The following is a 26,530-nucleotide window of genomic DNA, read 5'->3' on the forward strand; positions in this document are numbered from 1 at the left end:
CATTTCGGGGACCTGATCACCCTGTCGGGGTTTATTGTGCGATAACAACCGGCTGTCTGGAATACTTGATTCTGATTGGTCACTCAAAGCATTCTGAAATCCAGTATTTTTGTATAATGACCTCAAAGCTTTATTGACCGTTTTCCCAGGCATCAGTTTTTTTTTTTTCAAATGAAATCAGTATTTCATATCCATTTATTCATTTATTTGTCAAGTAGCCATGTAATAAACGGAATAGTAAACAGTCAGCCCATCCACTTCACGTCAGGGTTTATTTTGCGATCATGACGGCTGATGGTACACTATCCCTTTATGACATATGATCACATTATATACTGTATTAGCCCTATATGTATATCTTATCAAACTAATTATATGACATGATATTACATCATGTTATACAATATTATAACAACCAGTAGTATTTATTTTCCTGATTTCCTGAAAAAGTTGGTTTAAAGTCAAGAATTGGTTAGTCTTAGGTTAATATAAAGCCTTAGGCACTCATCCAACGCATTTTTTGCAGCTTTCTGCACGTTTTTCCAATTGTTTTCCTATGCAAAAATGTGCAAGACAAATGTCTTTGAACGTTGCGCCGCGTCTCAGTTTTTCAGTGCCTCGCACAGGATTGCCGCGCTTTTTAGACGCTGTGTCAGTTTAAAAAGAATGTTGACCTTAAAAAATAATGCATCTCGAAACACTTGCATTCTATTTTACAGTATTCTTGCTTTTTTAAATGCAAGAATGCATGCAGTCTGACTTTGAATGGCCTCTTAAGAGTTTTACTTAAGAATATTTATAATATTGACTGTCTCCTTTATGTCTCCTTTATTCCAACACAGGTAGATCCATCCGGCAGTGGCCGTGTAGCAGCTGGTGATGCAGCTTCATTTTTAAAGAGATCTGGCCTTGCAGACCTAGTCCTTGGCAAGGTAAAATCAATTACTCAATATAGCAGTGTGAGAGGGGCCTGGATAGCTCAACGAGTAAAGACACTGACTACCACCCCTGGAGTCAAGAGTTCGAATCCAGGGCGTGCTGAGTGACTCCAGCCAGGTCTCCTAAGCAACCAAATTGGCCCTGTTGCTAGGGAGGGTAGAGTCACATGGGGTAACCTCCTAGTGATTGCGATAATGTGGTTCTCGCTCTTGGTGGGGCGCGCGGTGAGTTGTGTGTGGATGCTGCTGAGAATAGCGTGAAGCCTCCACACGCGCTATGTCTTCGCGGTAACGTGCTCGACAAGCCATGTGATAAGATGCACAGATTGACATCTCAGACGCGGAGGCAACTGAGAGTCGTGCTCCGCCACCCGGATTGAGGCGAGTCACTACGCCGGCACGAGGACTTAGAGCGCACTAGGAATTGGCCATACAAAATTGGGGAGAAAAACAAAAAAAAAACAAACATTCAATTGGTTGACAATTTCTGGAAACATAAAGATGACTTGTATAAAAAAGAACAGATGGCCTTATTTTCTACATTTTGTTGATACTAAGTCTTGCATTGAAAACATTGTCAGAACCTCTTTCAAGTGAAACTGCTTACATTTTTCAACTTTCTGTTGTGTAGAACAGCGTGGTGGCAAGCAGTATTTCACATATTTTAATGAACTAAATGATTGCTTCCGTTTGATTTTGCACTTCTATCCACAGATATGGGATTTGGCAGATTCAGAGTGCAAAGGCTCACTGAACAAGCAGGTATTTTAAATACAAAAAATAAAAGAAAAAATTATATTAGGGTATGTTATTACAAATTTTTTAGCAATATGTTTTAAACAATATATGTCTCTCTGTCTGTCTCCAGCAATTTTTTGTTGCTCTCCGTTTGGTGGCGTGTGCTCAGAATGGAGTTGATGTGTCTCTTAAAAGCCTAAATGCAGCTGTCCCTCCCCCAAAATTTGTAAGTCAGACCTTAATTTCATCTTTACCAAACCAGGAAAACTACATCACAACTGTCTCACAAGCCAGGAAGACCTGGACGTATAATTACCAATGACATAAAACTGCTGCATCGGTGATTTTATATGCTTGCTTTGCAAAAACAGCTTTACGTCCCTTCTGAGTTAATGTCTGTTCTTCTGTTTCCTATCTAGCATGACACTAGCAGTCCTCTTCAGTTTGGCCCCGTGCCAACGGACAGCCCATGGGTAGTCAAGGTCAGATATCACCTACAAACGAGTGGGTTTTTAAAACTTGAACACTATATAATGTTGACTTCATTAGAATTACTCAATTATTGTCTTGGTGTTTCTCTAAAAAATCCTTTTTCAGTTTAATGGAGTTGCTTTTATTGACTCATGTGGCTCGTTAATGTGTGTTTGTTTGTTGTGTCTGTCCTATAGCCAGAGGAAAAGTTGAAATTCGACACCATCTTCGACAGCCTCTCTCCAGTTGGTGGCATGCTTACGGGCGATAAGGTCAAACCAGTGCTCCTCAATTCTAAACTCCCAGTGGACGTTCTTGGCAGGGTAAGACGAGTGGGATGGCAAGCATGTTTATAATAGGATGGTGGAATATGGGCTTGAACGGGTTGCAACTTCTACCTCATATATGAAGGATGCACATACAGGTTTAACCACCAGGCTGCACTCTTGAGTCATAGCTTGTGTGTGATTCTGTCATGTTTAAGTTTTGATTTATTGAAAAGCCAAGACTGTGGCTGTGTTCACATTGCTGTTATAGTTGCACAATTCAACGTCATAGCATTAATATGGACAAATGTTTTGTTTGGAAATGTGGATCTAAAATGCTGGTTTGGCAACAGTAACCGTTAGTGCTATATCTACCCTTCAGTGCATTTTTGCCTTTAGAAAAATTTATAAAATCAAAAATATTGAACCGTTATTTTATTAAGGAAATTAATTAGCTGGGGTCTGCGAAATGATAAAGTGAACAGATGTTTCTTATTATAGCTGTTACTATATTGGTTATTTTAGCATGGTTGTAACACTGTATTGACCAATCAGCATCCAGAAAAGGAACTATACATTTTTTTAAAATCTTGCTAAGTTAACAGCTGTGAAAACTGCTATACAAAAATACATCCATACAGCCCATTACTTAAAGGGATAGTCCACCCAAAAATGAAAATGTTCTCATTGTTTACTCACCCTCATGCCATCCCAGATGTGTATGACTTTCTTTCTTTTGGTGAACACACATTTTTTTTAGAAGAATATTTCAGCTCTGTAGGTCCTCACAATGCAAATTAACGAGTACTAAAATAGTTAAGCTAAAAAAAGGCAGCATAAAATTAATCCATACGACTCCAGTGGTTAAATCCACGTCTTCACTATGATAGGTGTGGGTGAGAAACAGATCAATATTTAAATTATTTTTTACTATAAATTCTTCTCCCTGCCCAGTAGGTGGCAATATGCACAAAGAATGCGGATCGCCAAAATCAAAAGAAGAAGAATGTGAAAGTGGAGATTAATAGTAAAAAGGACTTAAATATAGATCTGTTTCTCACCCATACTTATCATTTCACTTCTGAAGACATGGATTTAACCACTGGAGTTGTATTAATTACCTTTATGCTGCCTTTATGTGCTTTTTGGGCTTCAAAATGTTGGCCCCCATTAACTTGCATTGTATGGAACTACAGAGCTGAAATATTCTTCCAAAAATCTTCGTTTGTGTTCAGCAGAAGAAAGTAAGTTATACAAATCTGGTATGGCATGAGGGTGAGTAAATGATGAGATCATTTTAATTTTTTGTTGAACTATTCCTTTAATGTATTTGTACTGTATATTTCAATATAATTTATGATTTTACATTACCAAATAGATCTGACCTCTCTCTTGGAATGATTGTTATAGGTTTGGGAACTCAGTGACATCGACAGAGATGGAATGCTGGACAAAGATGAGTTTGCTGTGGTGAGTTCTGTGATGTCAAACATACCGGTACTTTTATTGCTTGGGTCTAGAGCCAATCAAAACAAGTCCAGACTGCAGCTGACCCCGTTGTTGCAGTTCTCATGGTTCTGCCAGCTTGTCTGATTCCGCTGTAAAAAAAACATGACCCTGTTTTATAATTGAAAGGGTATGAACCCTTTATGAGCAGACAGACTCCGGTTTATTTCTCATTCTTTTATGCTGCCTTTATATGCTTTTTTTGAGCTACAAAGTTTTGGACCCTGTTGACTTGCATTGTATGGATTGTATATTATATAATTGTGTGTGAATATGACTTTAAACTTAATGTGCACGTGTGTCTGAGTGTGATTTAGGCCATGTATTTGGTATACCGAGCCCTGGAGTCTGAGCCAGTTCCCATGTCTTTGCCTGCCGGTCTGATTCCACCTTCAAAAAGGAAAAAAGTGTCCTCGCCCCCTTTGATGCCCCTCCTACCATCACCTGCACAGCATAAAGAGAGAAGTTCCGTCCACTCTAGATCTAAAACACTGCCAGCTAAACCTACCCCACCACAGGTCATGCTCATCTCACATTCACACTGGTGTTGCTCAGGATAAATTATTTGGATCATAAATAATATTAGATTAAAATCCATATAATCGACATGGATTATTGTCCAATAATGCATTCTATAGATAATAATGAATATAATGATTTATAATTATTGTATTAAATAAATATATGGATTATACATAACATAATTATATTCCATAAATTATTGATTGTATTGAATAAAATGAATAATTTATCTGTGTATACAGTGGGTGGTATCTCCTGCGGATAAAGCCAAATATGATGTGTTATTCACCAAGACAGACATTGACATGGATGGCTTGGTATCAGGTGCTGAAGTCCGAGATATATTTCTCAAGACGGGTTTGCCATCTGCCACCCTGGCACGCATTTGGTGAGATGTCACTGCTTGGTTTTAATTTTCCATAAATGCTCATGGAAAGCTAATTAAACCTGACCCATCTCTTGTTATTACTAAACTTTGTTCAGTCCCTTAGTTGTTGTATGGGTTTGTATTGTAATGATATGCTCATGTTTACTTATATAGTGTATACAAATGTTTTTATAGGGAGCTTTGTGATGTAGGTGACATCGGGAAGCTGAACAGAGAGCAGTTTGCGTTGGCTCTACACCTAATCAATCAGAAGCTGTCAATGGGAATAGACCCGCCCCAGACTCTCTCTCCAGAAATGATCCCTCCGTCTGATAGGCTAGCACGACAGGTATGATGTTCATGAAACTTTTTGTTTTGTTTTTGTTTTACAGCTTTAATACCAATGCGTGTTTATTTCGTCCACTAAGGCTTTGTTCACACTGCAAGAAAAATAAGATTTTTTTAGTCTGACCTGTAACACTTTATTTTGATGGTCCCAAGTAGATATTTAACTGACCATAAGTGACTTATCAACTGGCTTGCTGTAGCTAGTAAACAGTGTTTCAACAAACATTCAGTAGACTATCAATAGCCTGAATAACAGCAGCAAAATAACAGCTTATTGACTGACTTGCTATAGCTAGTAAACAGTGTTTCAACAAACATTCAGTAGACTTTCAGTAGCCTGTATATAGATCTCTATTAATGACCTACTTTATTGTTGAGAACATCAGTTCATTAAACCAGTGTAGTCCGACAAACAACAAATTAATCTTATAAACCGGTTCTTTTTAGTGGATCAAAACAGACAGCGCATCCAGAGTAGTCAAAAATGACTCTTATGGGGCCTGGGTAGCTCAGCGAGTACTGACGCTGACTACCACCCCTGGAGTCACAAGTTCGAATCCAGGGTGTGCTGAGTGACTCCAGCCAGGTCTCCTAAGCAACCAAATTGGCCCAGTTGCTAGGGAGGGTAGAGTCACATGGGGTAACCTCCTCGTGGTCGCGATTAGTGGTTCTCGCTCTCAGTGGGGCGCGCGTTAAGTTGTGCGTGGATCGCGGAGGGTAGCATGAGCCTCCAGTGCTGTGAGTCTCCGCGGTGTCATGCACGACGAGCCACGTGATAAGATGCGTGGATTGACGGTCTCAAAAGCAGAGGCAACTGAGACTTGTCCTCCACCATCGGGATTGAGGTGAGTAACCGCGCCACCACGAGAACCTAAGTAGTGGAAATTGGGCATTCCAAATTGGGGAGAAAAGGGGATTAAAAAAATAAAAAACATGTAAACATCGTAATCTGATTATTCCTTATACTGTGCTTATTGCAATAATCAGAGTATTGGTGTACATTATTTGAATATGTAGAAATATTTGTAGCTGTGTAAAATGTTTGCTGTAAGTTGTTTTGTATTAGCCTATAAAACTCTTCCCCAGAGTTCCCCTACAGCCGAGATCAAGCGTAGTCTGAGGAAAAAATGAAAACAAATGTTTCAGTTTAATTAAAAACTGAAGGTCAAACTAAACAGTTGAACACTTCTTTTTATTATGTCATACTTTTTTTAAAAATTATTTTTCTCTCTTTTCCATGCTCCTTGCATCCCTGCTCCTGACTAGAACAATGCCTTGTCAGTTCTGGCGGCAGATTTCTCCGCTATTAAAGAGTTGGACTCGCTCAGTAATGAGATTATGGACCTACAGAGGTGAGTTACTGATCTTACTCCTCTCTCCTCACATTGATAATACAGCTTGTGCGAAAGTGAAAAACCTGAATAACCCTGAAGTTTCAGTTCATTCCTCTAGTTTTATACACTTGTTTTTTTACCATCAGGCCACCTTTTTTAATACAGTGTTATTTGAAGGTTCTAGGCAGTAACCTCACACAGGTGTACAGTAGTTTATGAAGCCACAGAAACAGAAGCTGTGTGTGTATGACAGAAGTTTGCTCTGTGCCCAAATCAGTCCTCAGGTCATGACAGATGCGCTTGCACTGTTGAATGCTTTCTTTAATGAGGATATCATTACTTCTAAACAGATCAATGATTTAACAGTGCCACAGTGTTTACACTTTTCAGAGAAATCAACCCACAAATGGCTTACTTATTTTTTAGCTGCATATTAAGCTGGGATAGAATAAAAATTGTAACATGGAAAAAATGACCCACTTCAGCTTTAAATGTTTTGTTAAATCACTTCCTGTAAGCATAGAGTCTCCAGAGGTTAACACTCCTTTTGAAGGGAGAGGAGAGGAGGAGGTCTCATTTACACACCGAAAGGGAAAGAGCCCCCCTAGCACTCGTTTTCCTCTGCTCTCCAGACTTTGATTAAAAGCAGATACCATCACCTGTTGGCTCCCAGTACATTCACTCTTACTGGGAGATTATTTCTCACTTCCTCCTTCATGGAAAGAGAGAGAGAAAGAGTAAGTGAGAAATAATGAGTCTATTTAAAATGGAGATAGCAAAAAAAAAAAAATGACCAGAAAGGATAGAAAACAGAAAGATTTGTTCATACAGTGGGTTGTTATTGTCCTCTAAAATGATGCGCGCAGTGCGGGATTGCCTTAAGTCTCCACGGCAACGAATGGACTCAGGTGACAGGTAAGCCGAGGCCACACCTTCTGTTTTAAAGACTGTTTTTTTGGTTGATCCAGGCTGCTTAAGACCTGCTGGGAAGTTTCTGAATGTATAAAGGCCTGTTTTTAGGACTGTTGCCAAGACTTTTATTTCAAACCCCCATTTTAACCTGTACTATACTTAGAATCCCATCTTAGTCTTCTCTTTTCTTATTTTCTTCTCTTCTCTCGCTCTTTTCTCCTTGGAGTCTCTGACTCAGACTGTGTGTGTGTGTTTGACTCTTGGTCAGGTTTCTCTTGTTGCTGGGAAGACTACAGCAGTAACTCACTGTATCAGAATATGGGAGGAAACCTTCATACAGTATGAGTCAGAGCTTAATGCAGTTCAGTTTAAATGAATATTCCCGGATTCAATACAAGTTAAGCTCAATCAACAGTATTTGTGATTTGTGGCATAGTATTCATGGCAAAAAAATATTTTCAGCTTCTCTCTTTTTTTTATTGCGGTTACAGGCACTTACAGTGGTGCCTCCTTCTCCACGTGACACGTGACCTTACCAACAAGCTTACGTCATCCCTCTCATGAGCGCACGTCACAGAGATGTACGGAAGCAAACATTTGTAGTTAAAAAGTATATAAGTATTGTTTTGTTTCTAAAAATAATCTATCGTTTGCATTCAGAAGAAATTTATTTGTCGACTGGAGTCCTGTGGATTATTTTGATGCACCCTAAATATGCATTTTGGACCGTCAAAAAAATGGAGGACATTCACTTGCATTATTTAAAAGAGAAGGTCTGAAATGAAATCCTAAAAATGAAATCCTAAAAGTCTTAAATTCTGTTTTGATGAAGAAAGAAACTCAGATGTATCTTGGATGGCCTGAGGGTGAGTAAATTATCAGCATTTTCATTTTTGGTGAACTATTCCTTTCAGCGCAAAATTTAAACTCAGTTCCTGCATTTGCAGTTTGGAGATTCCACCAGCAGGTGGTATTAAAGATCATGTCCAAACTATAAATATATAGTGGAACATGAAATGATGTCCCTGACAATCAGAGTTGTAACCGTCTTATATGAAACAAAGATTTATGAGATTTGTGTTAAACTATCTATAGGTAACTATCATGGTTTATTTTTCAATTATTATTATAATGTTTAAATTTACAATTGTATTTATGATCTAATTTGTAATGGTATTTTTCCACCTGTTGTCATTGAGTGATTTTTGAGTCACTGCAAAACGGGCCGGTGGAAGAAGTTGGAGAGAGTAAAATATTATTGAATTGGAATTATTTTTTGACCACTTAGTTATTTTGATTACATTTTCATTTCATTTGAAGTGTAATTTCAATTTAGAAATATTTTTGGTTTGATATTTTTGTTTCAATAAATGAATAAACATTTTCAAAATCAATTCGACCGGTAGAAGTGAAATGCCGATACAATCACTGTTAATACAGCCATGATTTGTGCGTCAGTATATTAAAATGATTAATAATACCAACATTCTCTGTAATTTAACAGAGTCTACATCCAAATTCTGACGAGAATCTAATTTTTTCATGAGTATAAAAGGAGTGTGACACTGTCATAAAAATATGCCCAACAATCAAGGACGCAGTAAATGCAATTTTCAATTGTTCTATTTCATTGCAAATAGTCCATTTACACTACCGACTTCTGATGAATGTGCTGTCTTTGTTTATATCGCTGGTGGTTGAGGGAATGGACTATATAATTGTATGCAGATGGTGGAATAAGCGGATACATCCTCAGAATTAAATTGCACTTGATTCAGTGCATTTGCATTTTGCAATTTCACCAAACCTACTTGCGCCTAGACTTTGTGTATGCTTGCACGAAAATACCACAATTTTATGGCCATGCCCAGTGACTTTGCACTTATGGCATAATGCTGTACTTAACACTTGCGCTCTTAAAATAGGGCCCAGAATGTTCATTTTGCTTACATACGAAAGCAATTTGATGTTTCTCAAAACCAATTTTGATACCACAACAAAATACTGACTAATTTGAGTAAACAATGTTTTAAGTTATTAAGTGATTTTTCAAGACAGTAAGTAAACAAAGAAGCTAATATTAAGCAATAGAATAAATAAAAACAAAATAGAAACAAATTAAGAAAACAATGCTCAAAGTTTTAAGCATACGTGAGCATTCATTTGCTCTAAAATTTATAATTATACTTATCTCAATATATAGTTGCAACCAAAGCAAGTCATCTGTATGTTGATTTACACGAAAAGTAAAAAACAAAACAAAACAGTGGTACTGTTTTGCTGTTTCACAGTTTCTTGCTCTGTTTGTTTATGCATGCCAACCAGTCAGACAGCTACATTGACTCAACCAGTTGGGTGAGTTTGGGGGCTGGACTTTCTGTTTGTCTGACCAATGTAAGACCAGGGGAGTGTTTAGGAAACCTGTTTGAATACAATTATTATTTTCCTTTTGGTGATGCTAGTGGCACCAATTGCATGCTTCATTAACTATAGGCTTTGGACAAACAATATTTTTTTTTAAATTAGAGGATCAATGTGAGGCTGTGATCCATGAAAAGAAACATACTCCTTGCAAATGTGTTCCTTCCATTTAATTAGACGCATACAAGAAATATAGAAAATTGTTTGCTAAATTGAACCCTTACGACCTCAAGATTCAGAGAGATGACAGAGAGATGACAGAGAGATGAGTGGAAAAATGTCTCCAATTTATTCCAGCCCCACATCCCCCATCTCTCTCTCTCTCTCTTTGTACACTTCCCACCTCATGCTCTTCCTGTCGTTTACAAAACCATCTGCTCATGTGCAGCTCTGACACTCATACACTCACTTGCACACATCCTCTCTCATTCATTCACACACGCGCGCACTCCAGCAGCAGATGCAGAGATGGTGTTGGAGGGAGATGCTGTCCACTCTGCTCTTAGCGGCTGGCTGGCTGTGCCTGCCATTGCCACTGTGATTAAATACTCATGTCTGTGCTGGTCTTTTAGGGAGAAGGGTGCAGTGGAACAGGAAATCAAAGAGAGGGAGGAAACCATCCGACAGAGGACCAGCGAAGTCCAGGTATGAGTCATGAGCCAAAAAATTATTAATATGCAAAATACATGCAGTTTTATGTGATGATGCTGACATGACAAAGAGACTATATTTAGTGACCTTTTTTATCTATGCATGTAAATATGTATGACAGAATATAACTTATCCACAATGAATTAAAAGAATATAACAGAAAATAATAGTGGTCATCTAATGGGGTTTTTCATTGGCCAGTGCTCTTACCATTAACTAAAAATACCATGCAGTATATGATATTTATGAATGATATTAAGGTTGATACATTTTAATAATATCAACTAAAATGTACACGTTTATTCTGAAAGCAATGACCAAATATCATTCAATTTATCGGCCTGGCTGATATATCCGTATATCATTAGAAAGTACTAAATTAAAATCATTTGTCATCAGATATTCATTTGAATGGTGCAGGAATTTGTGTTTGAATTTTATATTAAATGTTGAAAGGATGCAGGCTGTCTTAAAGCTTTTTTTTTTCTTTTTTTTTTTTTTATTACCTGATTTGTATGTCATCATGTCTAGAGTTTATTGACCCCTATTATTGGATTGATAAAGGGCCAGGAAAAGGAAAACAGAAGCCAGCTGTTTTTGAAAGCTCGCTGCCTTCTATCTGTTGTCTCTTCCCTGTAATTTTTCTGTCCTCTCTGCTCATCATGGATCTATTCTGTCCTCTCTGACTGTCAGCAGAGTTGAAACAAGTTCAAGGTCTGTGTGTCTGCAGTGGCTTCCTGTCTCATAAATGTGGTGTTTTTCATTTCCAAAGTGATTTAAGCTTCTCTCTCTCTCTCGCTCTCTTCTCACACACACTCTCCAACACTCTCACTCTCTCACACTCGCCCACTGTGTGATAATTAAATTTCCTGAACATGTTGCTGAGAATTAGGCATTTTTGTAGACCTGAATTAGATCCTTCAGTGGGTATAGATTGTGTTCATGTTAGTGTGCCATCTCTGGTGTTAAAATATATTGGCAGATAGCTAATGTGACGGAAACGTGTGTGTGTGTGTGTGTGTGTGTGTAAGTGGACAGGAGAAGGCAATCTTATGTTTGTGAATGGATAGTAGATGGAGATCCATGCACAGGTATATTGATAGCACAGCTTCTTGTTCTCTCTAGGGTTCTCCTTTGCCGTCATTAAACAGCACCATTTATCCTCCTGATTTGCTGTTTTCTTTCATTTTCGCATCTGAAAATGTCACTAGAGGTTGACCGATAGTGGATTTTGCAGATACCGATAATAAAGATGGTGGAAAAGGCCGATAACAGATTAATCAGCCGTTAGTTTTTAAAATTGATTTCTAGAATGTTTTTGTAATTAACATTTTTATTAAATCATACATGAGCAATGAAATGTAAACATATATATATATATAAAAATCAACATTTAAACCCCACAACCCCCCTTCCCCGACCCCACCCCCCAATAAAACAACCCTGTGGTTAAACAAGAAAATATATAGAAATAAAAATCAAACCGACACACACACACATACACTATATATATATATATATATATATATATATATATATATATATATATATATATATATATATATATATATGTGTGTGTGTGTGTCGGTTTGTCACATACTATTAAATAAATTCAATGCACACAGACTGAAGTAGTTTAAGTCTTTGGTTCTTTTAATTGTGATGATTTTGGCTCACATTTAACAAAAACCCACCAATTCACTATCTCAAAAAATTAGAATACATCATAAGACCAATAAAAAAAACATTTTTAGTGAATTGTTGGCCTTCTGGAAAGTATGTTCATTTACTGTGTATGTACTCAATACTTGGTAGGGGCTCCTTTTGCTTTAATTACTGCCTCAATTCGGCGTGGCATGGAGGTGATCAGTTTGTGGCACTGCTGAGGTGGTATGGAAGCCCAGGTTTCTTTGACAGTGGCCTTCAGCTCATCTGCATTTTTTGGTCTCTTGTTTCTCATTTTCCTCTTGACAATACCCCATAGATTCTCTATGGGGTTCAGGTCTGGTGAGTTTGCTGGCCAGTCAAGCACACCAACACCATGGTCATTTAACCAACTTTTGGTGCTTTTGGCAGTGTGGGCAGGTGCCAAATCCTGCTGGAAAATGAAATCAGCATCTTTAAAAAGCTGGTCAGCAGAAGGAAGCCTGAAGTGCTCCAAAATTTCTTGGTAAACGGGTGCAGTGACTTTGGTTTTCAAAAAACACAATGGACCAACACCAGCAGATGACATTGCACCCCAAATCATCACAGACTGTGGAAACTTAACACTGGACTTCAAGCAACTTGGGCTATGAGCTTCTCCACCCTTCCTCCAGACTCTAGGACCTTGGTTTCCAAATGAAATACAAAACTTGCTCTCATCTGAAAAGAGGACTTTGGAACACTGGGCAACAGTCCAGTTCTTCTTCTCCTTAGCCCAGGTAAGACGCCTCTGACGTTGTCTGTGGTTCAGGAGTGGCTTAACAAGAGGAATACGACAACTGTAGCCAAATTCCTTGACACGTCTGTGTGTGGTGGCTCTTGATGCCTTGACCCCAGCCTCAGTCCATTCCTTGTGAAGTTCACCCAAATTCTTGAATCGATTTTGCTGGACAATCATAAGGCTGCGGTTCTCTCGGTTGGTTGTGCATCTTTTTCTTCCACACTTTTTCCTTCCACTCAACTTTCTGTTAACATGCTTGGATACAGCACTCTGTGAACAGCCAGCTTCTTTGGCAATGAATGTTTGTGGCTTACCCTCCTTGTGAAGGGTGTCAATGATTGTCTTCTGGACAACTGTCAGATCAGCAGTCTTCCCCATGATTGTGTAGCCTAGTGAACCAAACTGAGAGACCATTTTGAAGGCTCAGGAAACCTTTGCAGGTGTTTTGAGTTGATTAGCTGATTGGCATGTCACCATATTCTAATTTTTTGAGATAGTGAATTGGTGGGTTTTTGTTAAATGTGAGCCAAAATCATCACAATTAAAAGAACCAAAGACTTAAACTACTTCAGTCTGTGTGCACTGAATTTATTTAATACACCAGTTTCACAATTTGAGTTGAATTACTGAAATAAATGAACTTTTCCACGACATTCTAATTTATTGAGATGCACCTGTATATACATATACAAACATACATATATATATACACATACATACATACATACACACACATAATAATCATACTAACTATAATACACTACTCTCTCCACACCCCACCCGAGAGCCCTCCAAAAACTCCAAATACCTACCCCATTTCCGAATAAACTTATCCAAGCCACCCCGTCTTCCCGATGATACCTCCTCATAAGCTGCTACCCTCCCCACCTCCGTGCACCACTCCGGATATGGGGGCACACCAGCTGACCTCCAACCACTCAAAATAACCTGCCGGCGATCATCACAAATGTCAGAACCCAGTTCTCTATATGGCCATCCCCCACATCGATGACCGCCCCATCTCCCAGAACACAAAGTTTGGGGTAAAACGAAACCCGAGTGCCCACCACGTCGCACACAAAATTCTGAACCTTCGACCAGAATTTCTAGATCTCGACACACCACCAAAAAACATGGGCTATGTCTCCATCCTCTGATTGGCATGTCCAGCAGGTGGGTGTGTGATGCATGTGATTTTTAATAAATTTGCAAAGATTTCAAACAAACTTCTTTCATGTTGTCATTATGGGGTATTGTTTGTAGAATTTTGAGGAAAATAATGCATTTAATCCATTTTGGAATAAGGCTGTAACATAACAAAATGTGGAAAAAGTGAAGCGTTGTGAATACTTTCCGGATGCACTGTGAAAAGATAATCCCATTCTACCATATCAAACGCCTTTTCGGCATCAAGTGAGATGGCAGCGATCGGAGATTGATCATTCGCTACTGACCACATGATATTGATGAGACGACTGATGTTATCGGAAGAGCTGTGGCCCCGAATAAATCTCACCTGATCTATATGTATAAGTGACGTCATAACTTAATCGATTAGCCAAAATTTTTGACAATATTTTTTACATCTAGTTGGATCAGGGAAATTGGACGGTAACTTTTACACTCGCTTGGATCTTTGTCCTTTTTAAGAATCGGACCGATCTGGGCTTGTGTCATGATTGGAGGAAGCTTTCCATTCTTTAATGAATCAGTATAAACTTCTAACAAAATTGGAGCCAGTTCTGCAGCATAGGATCTAAAAAATTCTGCGGCAAAACCATCTGTCCCCGGAGCCTTGCCAGTAGGTAGGGACTTAATTACCTCGTCAAGCTCCTCCAAGGTTATCTCAGAATCAAGAGAGTTTTTTTGCTCAGTTGTCAGTTTAGGAAGATCTAATGGTTCCACAAAGTTTCTAATATCTTCATCACATTTACATTTTACATTTATGCATTTGGCAGACGCTTTTATCCAAAGTGATTTACAGTGTCCTTATTACAGGGACAATCCCCCTGGAGCAACCTAGAGTTAAGTGCCTTGCTCAAGGACACAGTGGTGGTGGTTGTGGGGATTGAACCAACAACCTTTTGCTTACCAGTTCAGTGCTTTAGTCCACTACGCCACCACCACTCCATCATCAGTAGACGCAGACGTGGAGCTATAGAGATCAAGATAGAATACTTTAAAGGCATTATTAATATCAATGGCTGAAGTAAAAATTTCACCACCAGCAGATTTCACTGAGGGAATGGTAGAAAAAGACTCTCTCTGCTTTATATATCTAGCCAAAAGCTTCCCTGCTTTGTCCCCTGACTCAAAGTATGACTGTCTTGCCCTGAATAACCAAAACTCCACTTTCCGTGACAAAATAGTTTTATATCTATATTTCAATTGGGTCAATTCTCTGAGGCCATCAGCTGACATACGGCGCTTCAGCTCTGCCTCGGCACTTTTAATATTTCCTTCCAACTCCATAAGTTCTTGTGCTTTGGATTTTTTGATGAATGAGGCATACTGTATGATCCGACCCCTAAGAACCGCCTTAAGTGCCTCCCAAGTCACGCCCACAGAGGATACTGAGGACCAGTTGGTCTCCATATAAACATTGATTTCAGTCTTTAACATTTGTTGGAAATCAGGATTTTGCAAAAGAGATACATTAAGGCACCAACTATATGATTTCTTTTTCTCTATATGTGGCATCACCTCTAAACTCACCAGGGCGTGATCCGAGACTAAAATGTTTCCAATTGAGCAATCGACAACAGATGAAATGAGGGATTTGGATATAAAAAAAAATCTATTCTAGAATAAATTTTATGGACTGATAGAAAAAAATGTATAGTCCCTACCAGATGGGTTCAAAAGTCTCCAAATATCTGTAAGAACAAGATTTTTACATATCCTGTGAAGCATCAGTGTTGCTCTAGGGGGTTTACACACTTTTGCTTCACTATAATCAAGGACTGAGTCCATCAAAAGATTAAAGTTTCCTCCCAATATTATATCATGAGGGGTGCCAGTGGCTTGCAACATCCCTTCAAGATCTATAAAAAAAAGCCCTGATCATCAGTGTTAGGTGCGTAAATATTAGCCAAAATCAACCTTTGTCCTTGAATTTCAGCTAAAACAATAATTACTCTTCCTAATTTATCTTTAGTCTGTTTGAGACTTTTGAATTGTAGATGTTTATTTACCAATGTAATGACTCCCTTGCTCTTACTTAAGCCAGCACTAAAAAAAACATGTCCACCCCATATCTTCCCAAATTTTTCAGCTTCCTGCGGGGAGAGATGTGTTTCTTGAAGAAACACTATATCATATTTCTTACATTTAAGAAAAGTAATAACCTTCCTTCTTTTTATGGGGTGCCCCAACCCATACATTCCATGTGGAGAGAGATAGTACACTCATATTAACATTTGAAATTTTGATATAGTAGAAAAAATAAATTGTGTCAAAAACAAAATTATACAGAACACATACCCCATTAGTGAAACAATCAAACCCCGAACTTCCCCCCCGAACAAAACAAACAGAAAAAGAAAAACGTGCGCATTAACCCCACGCACGACAGCGCCAACCGGCGTCAATCCCTCTAAACTCAAAAGGTCCATGAACGCCCACGAGTCCCCACGACAACCTTGCCATCGGATCGCTCAATTTTGCCTCACAAATTTGTGAGGCAAAATTACATAACAGAAAATACATTGTAAAATAAACCCAGCAAATAGGAACTGTCATCCACAGAACTGTCTCAAAGGTGTGATCTTCCACAAAACAAATTCCAGCTGATATAAAATGTTCAGATTCCTCGGACAGACAAACGAATGTTCAGTGAGCCAGCTGTTATGAGTTCAACGGATGACTTAATCATTCCAATGTCCCATAAAAAAAACTCAAAACAAACTACAGCCAGCAGGAGGAATAAGCACGAAGAACGAACAGATTAATCCACAGCTGTTTCAAAGGAGTGTTATTCAACAGAACAAGCTCCAGCCGCTAGGCGGAGCCAACACAAAAAGAAACAAAACCGGCATCCTGGTTCCCTGGGAAGGCCGCATAAACGTATATACCATGACTTACATAATCCATCAACTTTATAAAAGACATCCTTTGTGTGAGCATGTAGCTATTTTGCGGTCATCCATAGTGTCCACTCTCAAATTGGCCGGGAACTTCCATGCAAAATTTCTTTAAGGAAAAATGTTATTCATGAAACAATCTCTGGCCGCTAGGCGGAGCCAACGCAAAAAGAAAAAAGAAACCAAAATGACGCCCAGCTTCCTCAAGAGTAAGTGCAGCGAGTCGACCCACACACATGAGAAACATCCAATGGTTTACTCGGACATTGATTCAATAAAAGACATTGCCTGATTTGGACATGTAAATACTTTGTGACCGTTTTTCGTTTCTATTCTCTGTTTGGCCGGAAACATCAGAGCAAACAAGATCTTTTTCTGATGTAAGAGTTTCTTACATTCCTTGAACCGATAGCGTTTCTCTCTTGTCGAACTCGCAAAGTCCGGGAACAAGAAAATATTATGATTCTTCCAAGAAAGCTTCCCTTTGCTCCATGTCTGGCACAACACAAGATCTTTATTGGATGATCTCAGAAATCTGGCCAGAATCGATCGGGGCCTTTCTCCTTCAGCAGATCTGTGAGCAGGAATAGGAATTTCACCGTATCTCTGCCCTCCTCATGCTCAGGAATTCCAACAATTCGAACATTATTCCTGCGGCTACTATTCTCAAGATCTTCAAGCTTTTCAAGAATAAGTTCCAGATCAACTTTGGTCATGGGCGGATTAGCGGTAAATTCCCTCTCCGAAGATTCCGAAAAATAGTTACTCTTGTAACTAACTCAGCGAATTTTGTTTCCAATGCTGTAATCGATCGACATATTACAGCGAGATCCTCCAAGTCAGCAAGAACCTTCGTCAACATCACCGACATGTTGGGACAACTGACGCCGGATTCCTTCTCCCGCGCGCCATCCAAATCGAGTTCCCGGTCTGTAGGCCTGTCGGGGCTTTCATTCTGAACATGTAAGTGTCTTTTAATGTCTCCAGAGCCCGAGGATTTTGACTTCTTTGCCATGTTTTGCCTCAAAGAGCAAATGTGTAACTGGGTGTATCAAAATTCACTAGATTATAACATGAAAATAATTAAAAATTTAGCAAAGTGCGCAGAGCTCGTTGCTCACACGTCTGCCTCTTGCATGGCGTCACGTTACCTCCTGATTTCTAGAATGTTAAAAAATTCTTAGTCTTTTTATGACGGTCACAGACAGAGGTAAAAAGAATCCAAAATTAATAAAATCCCAGATGCTGTTTGTGCATCAAAATTTGGCTGCATAACGCAGGACTTTTAACTATAAACTTGGGCTGCGATTTAACACGCTAATTTGGTACGATTAATTATATAAAAAATAACATGCTCAACAAATTAACGCAATTAATCATGTCCCCGGACCGTAATAAGGAGCAATTCAAGCTTAAAGTACCACCTGTTTTCAGCAGGGGGCGCTAAGCAACTCTCCAGCTGGATAGGCAATGCGCAGCTGTACAGGGAACAAACAACACTCAGGCTTGCTTGCCTTTCAATTCAGCAGGACGAAGTGCAATTCCGAATGCAGGAATCTCGAGACAAGTTTTTCAAAGTTTCAAACTACCTTTAACTTGACACAGTGACCTAAAAAAAACGTTTATGACGTGACTCAACCAAAGCACTCTAAAACATTGACGCATCCTTAGAAAAGCCCTTATAATAAAAATATCTCTGACAGATTGACGAATTCAGGTCAATGATAGGTTTATGTTAAATAATATGTAAATAAATATATTGCCTTCTAAAGCCCAAAAGACACTTATTTATTTATTTTTTAATGACGGAGACTTGGTTTTGTTACAGTGCTCTTGTGTGTAAGTATTTAACAAATTAAGCTTTTTAAAGCCTGTATTTTCACTGCATGAAGGGTATTGTAAATATATATTGCATTAGATGAGGTTTAATAAAGAATGAATATGCTGACGTGGCACATTTTAGCAAATCCCAGGTGTGTCAGGAGGTGTGTCAGGCTGCTTTTATATTGTAGAACCAAGATGATTTAACTGTAAAATCCTACATTGTGCGTTGGTAAGATAGCAAAATAAAAAGGCCTATTAACTTTTAAAGGGAGGAGAAAATGCTTCCCATATCTTTTGTTTATGTGAAAGGTTGTGCGTCCAATCAAACTGTTTTTTTGCTAATTCATCTGTCACTTGGTAGAAGTGGGCCAAATTAGACAGATGCCAAAGTGGGTAGGTTGAAAACTGCATGTACTTTGCAACAATGGATAAACATGGTTTGTATTGTCAACAATGTGTTTTGTGCAGTGAATTATGGGTTTCTGAGAACATGAATTCAAGAGACATTTAGAACCAAATATTGTCATGGAAAAGGGGTCATGACAGGGGGAATTACATTTTCCGTGATATTTTCACATGCCGCTTTTCTCGTTCGTTTTACTATTAAAAAACATTCTGTAAGTTTCAGAACTCTCAACTTCTCCTCATTTCAAAATGAGCATTTGTTGAAATCAAGCTGCCAAAATGACTCATTCTCTACTTCCTCTACATTGTGATTGAACAAATTGCATCTGACCACCTTCACAACAACACAAATCCTAATTTGCTTAATCACTTCCGTAGCCCCGCCCAGTAGCGGTGAGCAGTGAGATGGCAAGGAGAGAGCAGGTCAGTCAAGAGCAGAGAGCCAATCAGAACATTGGGCATTTATTGTCAGGTCTTAAAGGAGAAGCAGCACCAAAACAGAGCGTTTCTGACAGAGGATCAGAATGAGAGTGGAAAATGATTATGTTTTACAAATACTGTATATGACTGTTTTTTAACTTTACTAATTAAAAAAAGGCATGTCATGACCCCTTTAATACTTTTGTATAGTTTTGGGCCTGTGCAGTATTATTAAAGGCATAGTTCACCCAAAAAATAGAAATTCTGTTACCATTCACTTACGTTTATGTTGTTCCAGACCCATATGACTCTCATCTGTGAAACACAAAAGAGAATATTAGGCAGAATGTTAGCCTCAGTCACCATGCACTTTCACTGCATGGGAAAAAAATGCAATGAGTGTGAATAGCGTTTCCTTTTTTATTCCACAAAAGAAAGAAAGTCTTGAGGGTTTGGAACAACATGAGGGTGAGTAAATGATGACAGACTATCCCTTTAAGCCTTGCCCTTTGAAACTCTCAGAAAAAAAGGTCCTGATTAACAGTCTCACTTATGCAAAAGTGGAGCATTAAGAGAATAAAAGATCAATAGTGTAAGCTATCAGAGATGAAGGCTTCTCGCAAATAATGATTGTAATCAATATTTATTTAGGCTATTAAAAGATTAGCCTTGAAACACACAGCCCTGGTAGGCAGCTTTGGGCACTGAATAATTAAATGTGATAGAATGTGCTTAGAGTTTTAGTTCGAGCTCTCGTCTGTGCTTAAACTCTGCGATGATGAATAGATTCTATTTTGGGGGCTGCCAGCTCCCACCACAGCCTCTGATTGGACAAGGAGACATTTGTGCATTAGACGTGTGAAGGTTTCCATCTTCACCATGAACAGTTAGTGTACTTAGCTCTGCTGCTGTATTTCTGTTATTTTTAGGACACACATACAGTCACTCACAAATGGCAAAAATTCTTATGGCACATCAAGGGAAAGAGGAAATAAAAGTGGAAGTTTTTTTGTGGGGTTTTTTTTGTCAGCAGGGTATATTGTGATGGGTGCTTGGAGATTTGATTCTTTTGTTTTATTTCCTTTGAGATCTGATTAATTTATTAGTCATCTCAATATGCCTCTTTTCAATTGTTTTTTTCAGTGCTTTGTTTCCCCAGCTTGTTTCTTTCCTTAATGATTTGATGTTCTTCTTCACTTGTGAGGGAAGTGAAATTTGCTTTAATGTTGTAAGGCATTATTCCTTTGCTTGAGGATGTTAATGATATTATCAGACTGAGCCATTGTGCTGCCTGTATGGCCTCATTTCTGTTTGTCTCTTCTGACAGGTGCATCATTATAACTGCTTTAAAACACACTCTCTCACTCATTTTCATTGTATATTCTTGCTCCCTAGTGCTCCGTTTTCGTGAAGCCCTAGGCGCAGCGCAACGGCTTATATCATTTTTGTGAGAGCGCTAATTCTAAGCGCAATTCTCGTGCCAGCACAAAGTGCAAGTGGCTGTGGGTGGGAGTCTTTGCACTATCTGTGGGTGTATTCGCGCAAACTGTTGGTGTATAGTATGTTACAGGAATAGTTCACCCAAAAATGAAAATTCTCTCATCATTTATTCACCCTCATGCCATCCCAGATGTGTATGATATTTCAGCTCTGTTGGTCCTAACAATGCAAATGAATGGTGACCAGAATTCAGAAGGTCCAAAAAGGACATAAAGGCAGTGTAAAAGTAATCCATAAGATTCTGGTGGTTAAATCCATATTTCTAGGTGTTGGTGAGAAACAGATTAATATTTAAGTTCTTTTTTTTTTTTTTACTATAAATCTCCACCGTTGACCATCCTCAACCAGTAGGTGGCTGAATGTGGAAGTAAAAGTGGAGATTTACAAAAAAAGGACTTAAATATTGATCTGTTTCTCACCCACATTTATCATATCACTTCAGAAGATATGGAGTTAACCACTGGAGTCTTATGGATTACTTTATTCTGCATTTATTTCCTTTTTTGGACCTTCTGGTCACCATTCACTTGCATTGTGAGGACCTACAGAGCTGAAATATTCTTCTAAAAATCTTCGTTTGTGTTCTGCTGAAGAAAAAGTCATACACATTTGGAGTAAATGAAATTTTGGGTGAACCAACCAAAAAAGTTGGGCAAAGCGCATTTTGCTGTTTTCTTGAGAAATATATCATTGCTAAGACCTTTCAGTAGTACATCTGTTTTCAGCGCAAAGTCTAAACTCAGTTTTTGCATTTTCAGTTTGGAGATTCCACCAGCATGTGGTAATAAAGTTCATGTCCAAACTCTTAAAATATAGTGGAAGATCAAATTATTTCCTTGTCAATCACTGTTGTAGCCGCTTGATAAAAAACAAAACAAAAAAAAACAATATGAGATTTGTGTAAAACCTTCTAGAGGTCATGGTTTATTTTTCAATTATTGTTATTATTATTATTATTTTATACAATGCTATGAAAAAGTATTTGCCCCTTCCTGATTTCTTCTTATTTTGTGTATTTATCATACTAAATTGTTTTAGACAACCTGAGTAAGCACAAAATACAATTTTCAAATATATATATATATATATATTTTTATTGAAGCAAAAAAGTTATCCAACACCTATATATCACCCATGTGAAAAACTAACTTCCCCCTTAAACTTTATGGCTGGTTGTGCCACCTTTAGCAGCAACAACTGCAACCAAATGCTTCCGATAACTAACTGGAGATTAGTCTTTCACAGAGCTGTGGTGGAATTTTGAGAACTGCTTTAGTTCAGCCACATTGGAGGGATTTCGAGCATTTAAGGTTCTGCCACAGCATCTCAATCGGGTTCAAGTCAGGACTTTGACTAGTCCACTCCAGAACTTTAATTTCTTCTGAGCCATTAAGAGGTGGACTTACTCCTATACTTTGGATCATTGTCTTGCTGCATAATCCAGTTGCGCTTGAGCTTCAACTCACAGACTGATGACTGGACGTTCTCCTGCAGTTCCTTGGATGTTGTCCTTTGCTTTATTGTGACTTCCTGGATGAGTCGTCATTGTGCTCTTGGATTAATTTTGGAAGGTCAGCCACTTCTGGGAAGGTTCACTACTGTGTTAAATTTTCTCCATTTGTAGATAATGGCTCTCTCTGTGGTTCTTTGGAGTCCCAGAGCCTTTGAAATAGCTTTGTAACCCTTCCCATACTTATGTATTTCAATCACCTTTTTCCTAATTTTTGGAATTTCTTTTGACCTTGGCATTGTGTGCTACTATGTGAGACCTTTTAGCCAATTCATGTTGCTGAAAAAGTTCTATTTAGGTGTTGATTTGATTGAACAGGGCTGGCAGTAATCAGGCCTGGGTGTGTCTAGTCCAGCTGAACCCCATTATGAATGCAGTTTCATAGATTTGGGGATTTAGTAACTAAGGCCCAGTTGGTATTGGATAACTTTTTTGCTTCAATAAATAACATTATCATTTAAAAACTGTATTTTGTTTACTCAGATGGCCTTTATTTTATGTTAGATTTTGTTCGAATTTTTGAAACAGTTTAGTTTCAGATATACACAAAAACAGAGGAAATCAGGATGGGACAAATACTTTTTCACAGCATTGTATTCACATGTGCATTTATGATCTAATTTGTATATATATTTGTATTAAGTGATTTTTGAGTCACTGCAAAAGAGACTGGTGGAATAAGTTGGAGAGGGTAAAATTGTTTGGATTTTTACTGGTTATGAGTGGTTATACTGTATTGGAATTTTTTTTTTTACCGCTTTGTTATTTTGATTATATTTTCATTTCATTTGAAGTGTAATTTGAATTTAGAAATATTTTTGGTTAATTTTATTTATTTATTTATTGATTTATTTAAATAAATGAATGTACATTTTACAGCAAAATTGACCGGTTGAAGTGAAGTGCGTGCAAAAATCCACAGCCTAACCTAAAAGGCCGATTCATTTACTGTTAATACTAGAAAAGATTTGTGTGTAACTTGATCAGTATGATTAATAATACTTGCATTCTCTATAATTTAACAGAGCCTACATCCAAATCCTGACAAAATTAGTTTTTTCCATGCATATAAAAGGAGCATCACTGTCATATAAATATACCTGACATTCAACAAGGACATAGTTAATGCACATAAGAACGTAAGTCATATTTCTATTCTTCTAATTCATTGCATACAGCCCATTTTACACTTCCAACTTCTGATGAATGTGCTGTCTTCATTTCTTTAGCTGGTGCTTGACAGGGAATGGACTAAATTATAGGACGCAGACAGTTCAATAACCGGAGAAGAACCATAGAATTAAATTGCACTTGACCCAGCCCGTTAGCACTTTGCACATGCAAATTTTGCCAAACCCACTTGCGCCTAGACTTTGCGGATACTTGCACGAAAATACCAAAACTTAATCGCAATGGCCATTAAATTTGTGCGTATGAATTATCGCTTAGCACTCTTAAAATAGGCCCCATAATGTAATACAAGACACGCATCAAGGGCTGTATGAGCTCTTAGCACTTTTGTTAATGTTGATTAATTCGTGTTCATTAATAGGCCAGTTAAGATGTGTTGAACTCTCTCTCTCAGGACCTGCAGGAGGAGGTGCAGAAGGGGTCGGAGGAGCTGGGCCATCTGCAGGCAGAGCGACAGGAGGTACAAGAGAAGCTGGAGAGGCTGGATGAGCAGAAACGCTCTCTAGAGGAGCAGCTCGGACTTCTACAGCAACAGTGCAGTCAGGAGAGCCAACTGGTATGAGAGAAATGAGACTTGTGTGTGAAAATGGGAGAGAAAGAGATGGGCTAATGAGAATGATCCAGGTTTCTCTTTTTCTTCACTCTCATTATTTTTCAATCAAATTAAGTTTTGAGGTACATGTTTTGGGTTAGCCCACATTTCCATGCAGATTTCGACAATCCACTAGAAATAGTTTACCACCCTTGCACCTTCGCGTACTACTTTCAGTGTTCTATTATTTGGGACGCACTAATCCTAATCTCGCATGCTGTTTAGGATGGATACTATGCAAATTGTAATGCAGCCACAGAGAGAAAATGAGACAATGAAGAGAGAGGGAGAATTCCCGCCATTTCACATATTCATTCCATTTAAATGCATACGAGTGCCACTATTCTCACTGCAGTCATTTAATGATCTGAAGCAAACTGATCTCCTTTTGTGTTCTTTTGTTCTCTTTTCTTTCTCACCTGTCTGTATGCGTTCAGATCCAGTCATTACAGGCAGAGCACTCAGAGCAGGAGCAGAGAATCTGTGACTACGAGGAGGAGCTATGCAGGGCCCGGGAAGAGTTGCTCCATCTGCAGGACAAGACGCGCCGTCTAGGAGAGAAAGTCCAGTCTGCCCGTGATCAACTCTGCCCCCTAGAGGATGCTGTAAAAGAATCTCACACACAGATTGCTCAGGTTAGTTGGCCCCTGTTTTCAAACTATTGGCTGTCTGTTGGAGATTAAGACATTGCATGTTTTAAATCACATTTAAGACATCACAAGTCAGACCAACAGACCTAGATGAAGTGATTTCTAGCTTGGCTTTGTCCAGCATGTATACATGTTAATCACACCACAATTGGCCTTGGCATTGTGCGCATGCTTGAAGTCTCAGATCGCATGACCGATGGTCATGTTGTGTGCGCACTTCTGCGCACACTCCATACACTTGCCCAGACTAGTCGCAGACTCTACGATAGATTTTTTTAAACCTGCTTAAAATCTGGCCGATGAGTCATCAGGTGTGTGCACTGTCCCACGAGCAAGACCAACAATGAGCAAAAGCCAATGAAATACAGAGAGAGAGCAAGAGGAGAGCAATGCATTGAGAATCAGGAGAGAATTTATACAAAAAATAATAACAAAATAAAAAAGGACATCACCTATGTCATCCTATCCATTGTCCCATCATTATTTTGAGCTGTTGTTGTTTTTTTATTATTTCAGTTTTTCGTTCTGTGCAAATCAGTGCAATAAACTGGTGCAAACCCTTCTTTCATGTTGTTTGTTGACATGTTATCTCGAATAAACTCTCCTGTTGCTATGTGCATGAGTTTGTGAATTAATTTCGTAATGGTATCTTTAAAGGGATAGTTCACCCCAAAATGAAAATTCTCTCATCATTTACTCACCTTCATTCCATCCCAGATGTGTATGACTTTATTCTTCAGCAGAACACAAAGATTTATAGAAAAATATCTCAGCTCTGTAGGTCCATACAATGTAAGTGAATGGTGATCGGACCTTTTGTAGCTCCAAAAATCACAAAGGAAACATAGAAATAATCAGTATCTACAGAAACAATATAATTGGTGTGGTTGATGAACAGAACAATATTTAAGTCCTTTTTTACTCTAAATTTCCACATTAACTTTCACTTTCAAATGTGAAAGTTAAACTAAACAGGCACCACATGTGACTTTCAGATGCAAAAGTGTAAGTGGAGCTTTAGAGTAAAAAAGGACTTAAATATTGATCTGCTTCTCACCCACACCTATTAAATTGCTTCTGAAATTATGGATTTAACCACTGGAGTCATATGGATTACTTGTATGTTTCTTTTATGTGATTTTTTTGGAGCTACAAATGTCTGATCACCATTCATTTGCATTGTATGGACCTACAGAGCTGAGATATTTTTCTACAAATCTTTGTTTGTGTTCCGCTGAAGAAAGAAAGTCATACACATCTGGGATGGCATGAGGATGAGTAATTGATGAGAGAATTTTCATTTTTGGGTGAACTATCCCTTTAAGATGCGATTTGGGCGATCTGTTTGATGCGTTGCTGGTTATGTGCAGAATGAAAAGAAAAAAAAACGTTTAATCGGAAAGTGTAAAATCCATTTACAAAAACTTCAAAGATTTTCTTCAGTATGCCTGATATCA

The 26,530-nt window shown here is 38.4% G+C and overlaps 1 protein-coding gene across 2 annotated transcripts in view; it reads left to right on the forward strand.

Moving 5' to 3' along the window:
* Positions 1–26,530, forward strand: part of LOC127424096 (epidermal growth factor receptor substrate 15-like) — a 54,861-nt gene that overhangs the window by 7,180 nt on the left and 21,151 nt on the right. For both annotated transcript variants that reach the window (XM_051668869.1, XM_051668867.1), the window contains exons 3-15: positions 843–932; positions 1,653–1,700; positions 1,807–1,902; positions 2,096–2,158; positions 2,345–2,470; positions 3,824–3,883; positions 4,237–4,437; positions 4,684–4,829; positions 5,004–5,157; positions 6,423–6,508; positions 10,396–10,468; positions 24,226–24,387; positions 24,861–25,058. In XM_051668869.1, the coding sequence (XP_051524829.1) occupies positions 843–932; positions 1,653–1,700; positions 1,807–1,902; positions 2,096–2,158; positions 2,345–2,470; positions 3,824–3,883; positions 4,237–4,437; positions 4,684–4,829; positions 5,004–5,157; positions 6,423–6,508; positions 10,396–10,468; positions 24,226–24,387; positions 24,861–25,058 (1,503 nt within the window). The remainder of the gene's footprint in view (positions 1–842; positions 933–1,652; positions 1,701–1,806; positions 1,903–2,095; positions 2,159–2,344; positions 2,471–3,823; positions 3,884–4,236; positions 4,438–4,683; positions 4,830–5,003; positions 5,158–6,422; positions 6,509–10,395; positions 10,469–24,225; positions 24,388–24,860; positions 25,059–26,530) is intronic.

This window comes from Myxocyprinus asiaticus, chromosome 33 (genome assembly GCF_019703515.2).
Source record: "Myxocyprinus asiaticus isolate MX2 ecotype Aquarium Trade chromosome 33, UBuf_Myxa_2, whole genome shotgun sequence".
NCBI lineage: Eukaryota > Metazoa > Chordata > Actinopteri > Cypriniformes > Catostomidae > Myxocyprinus > Myxocyprinus asiaticus.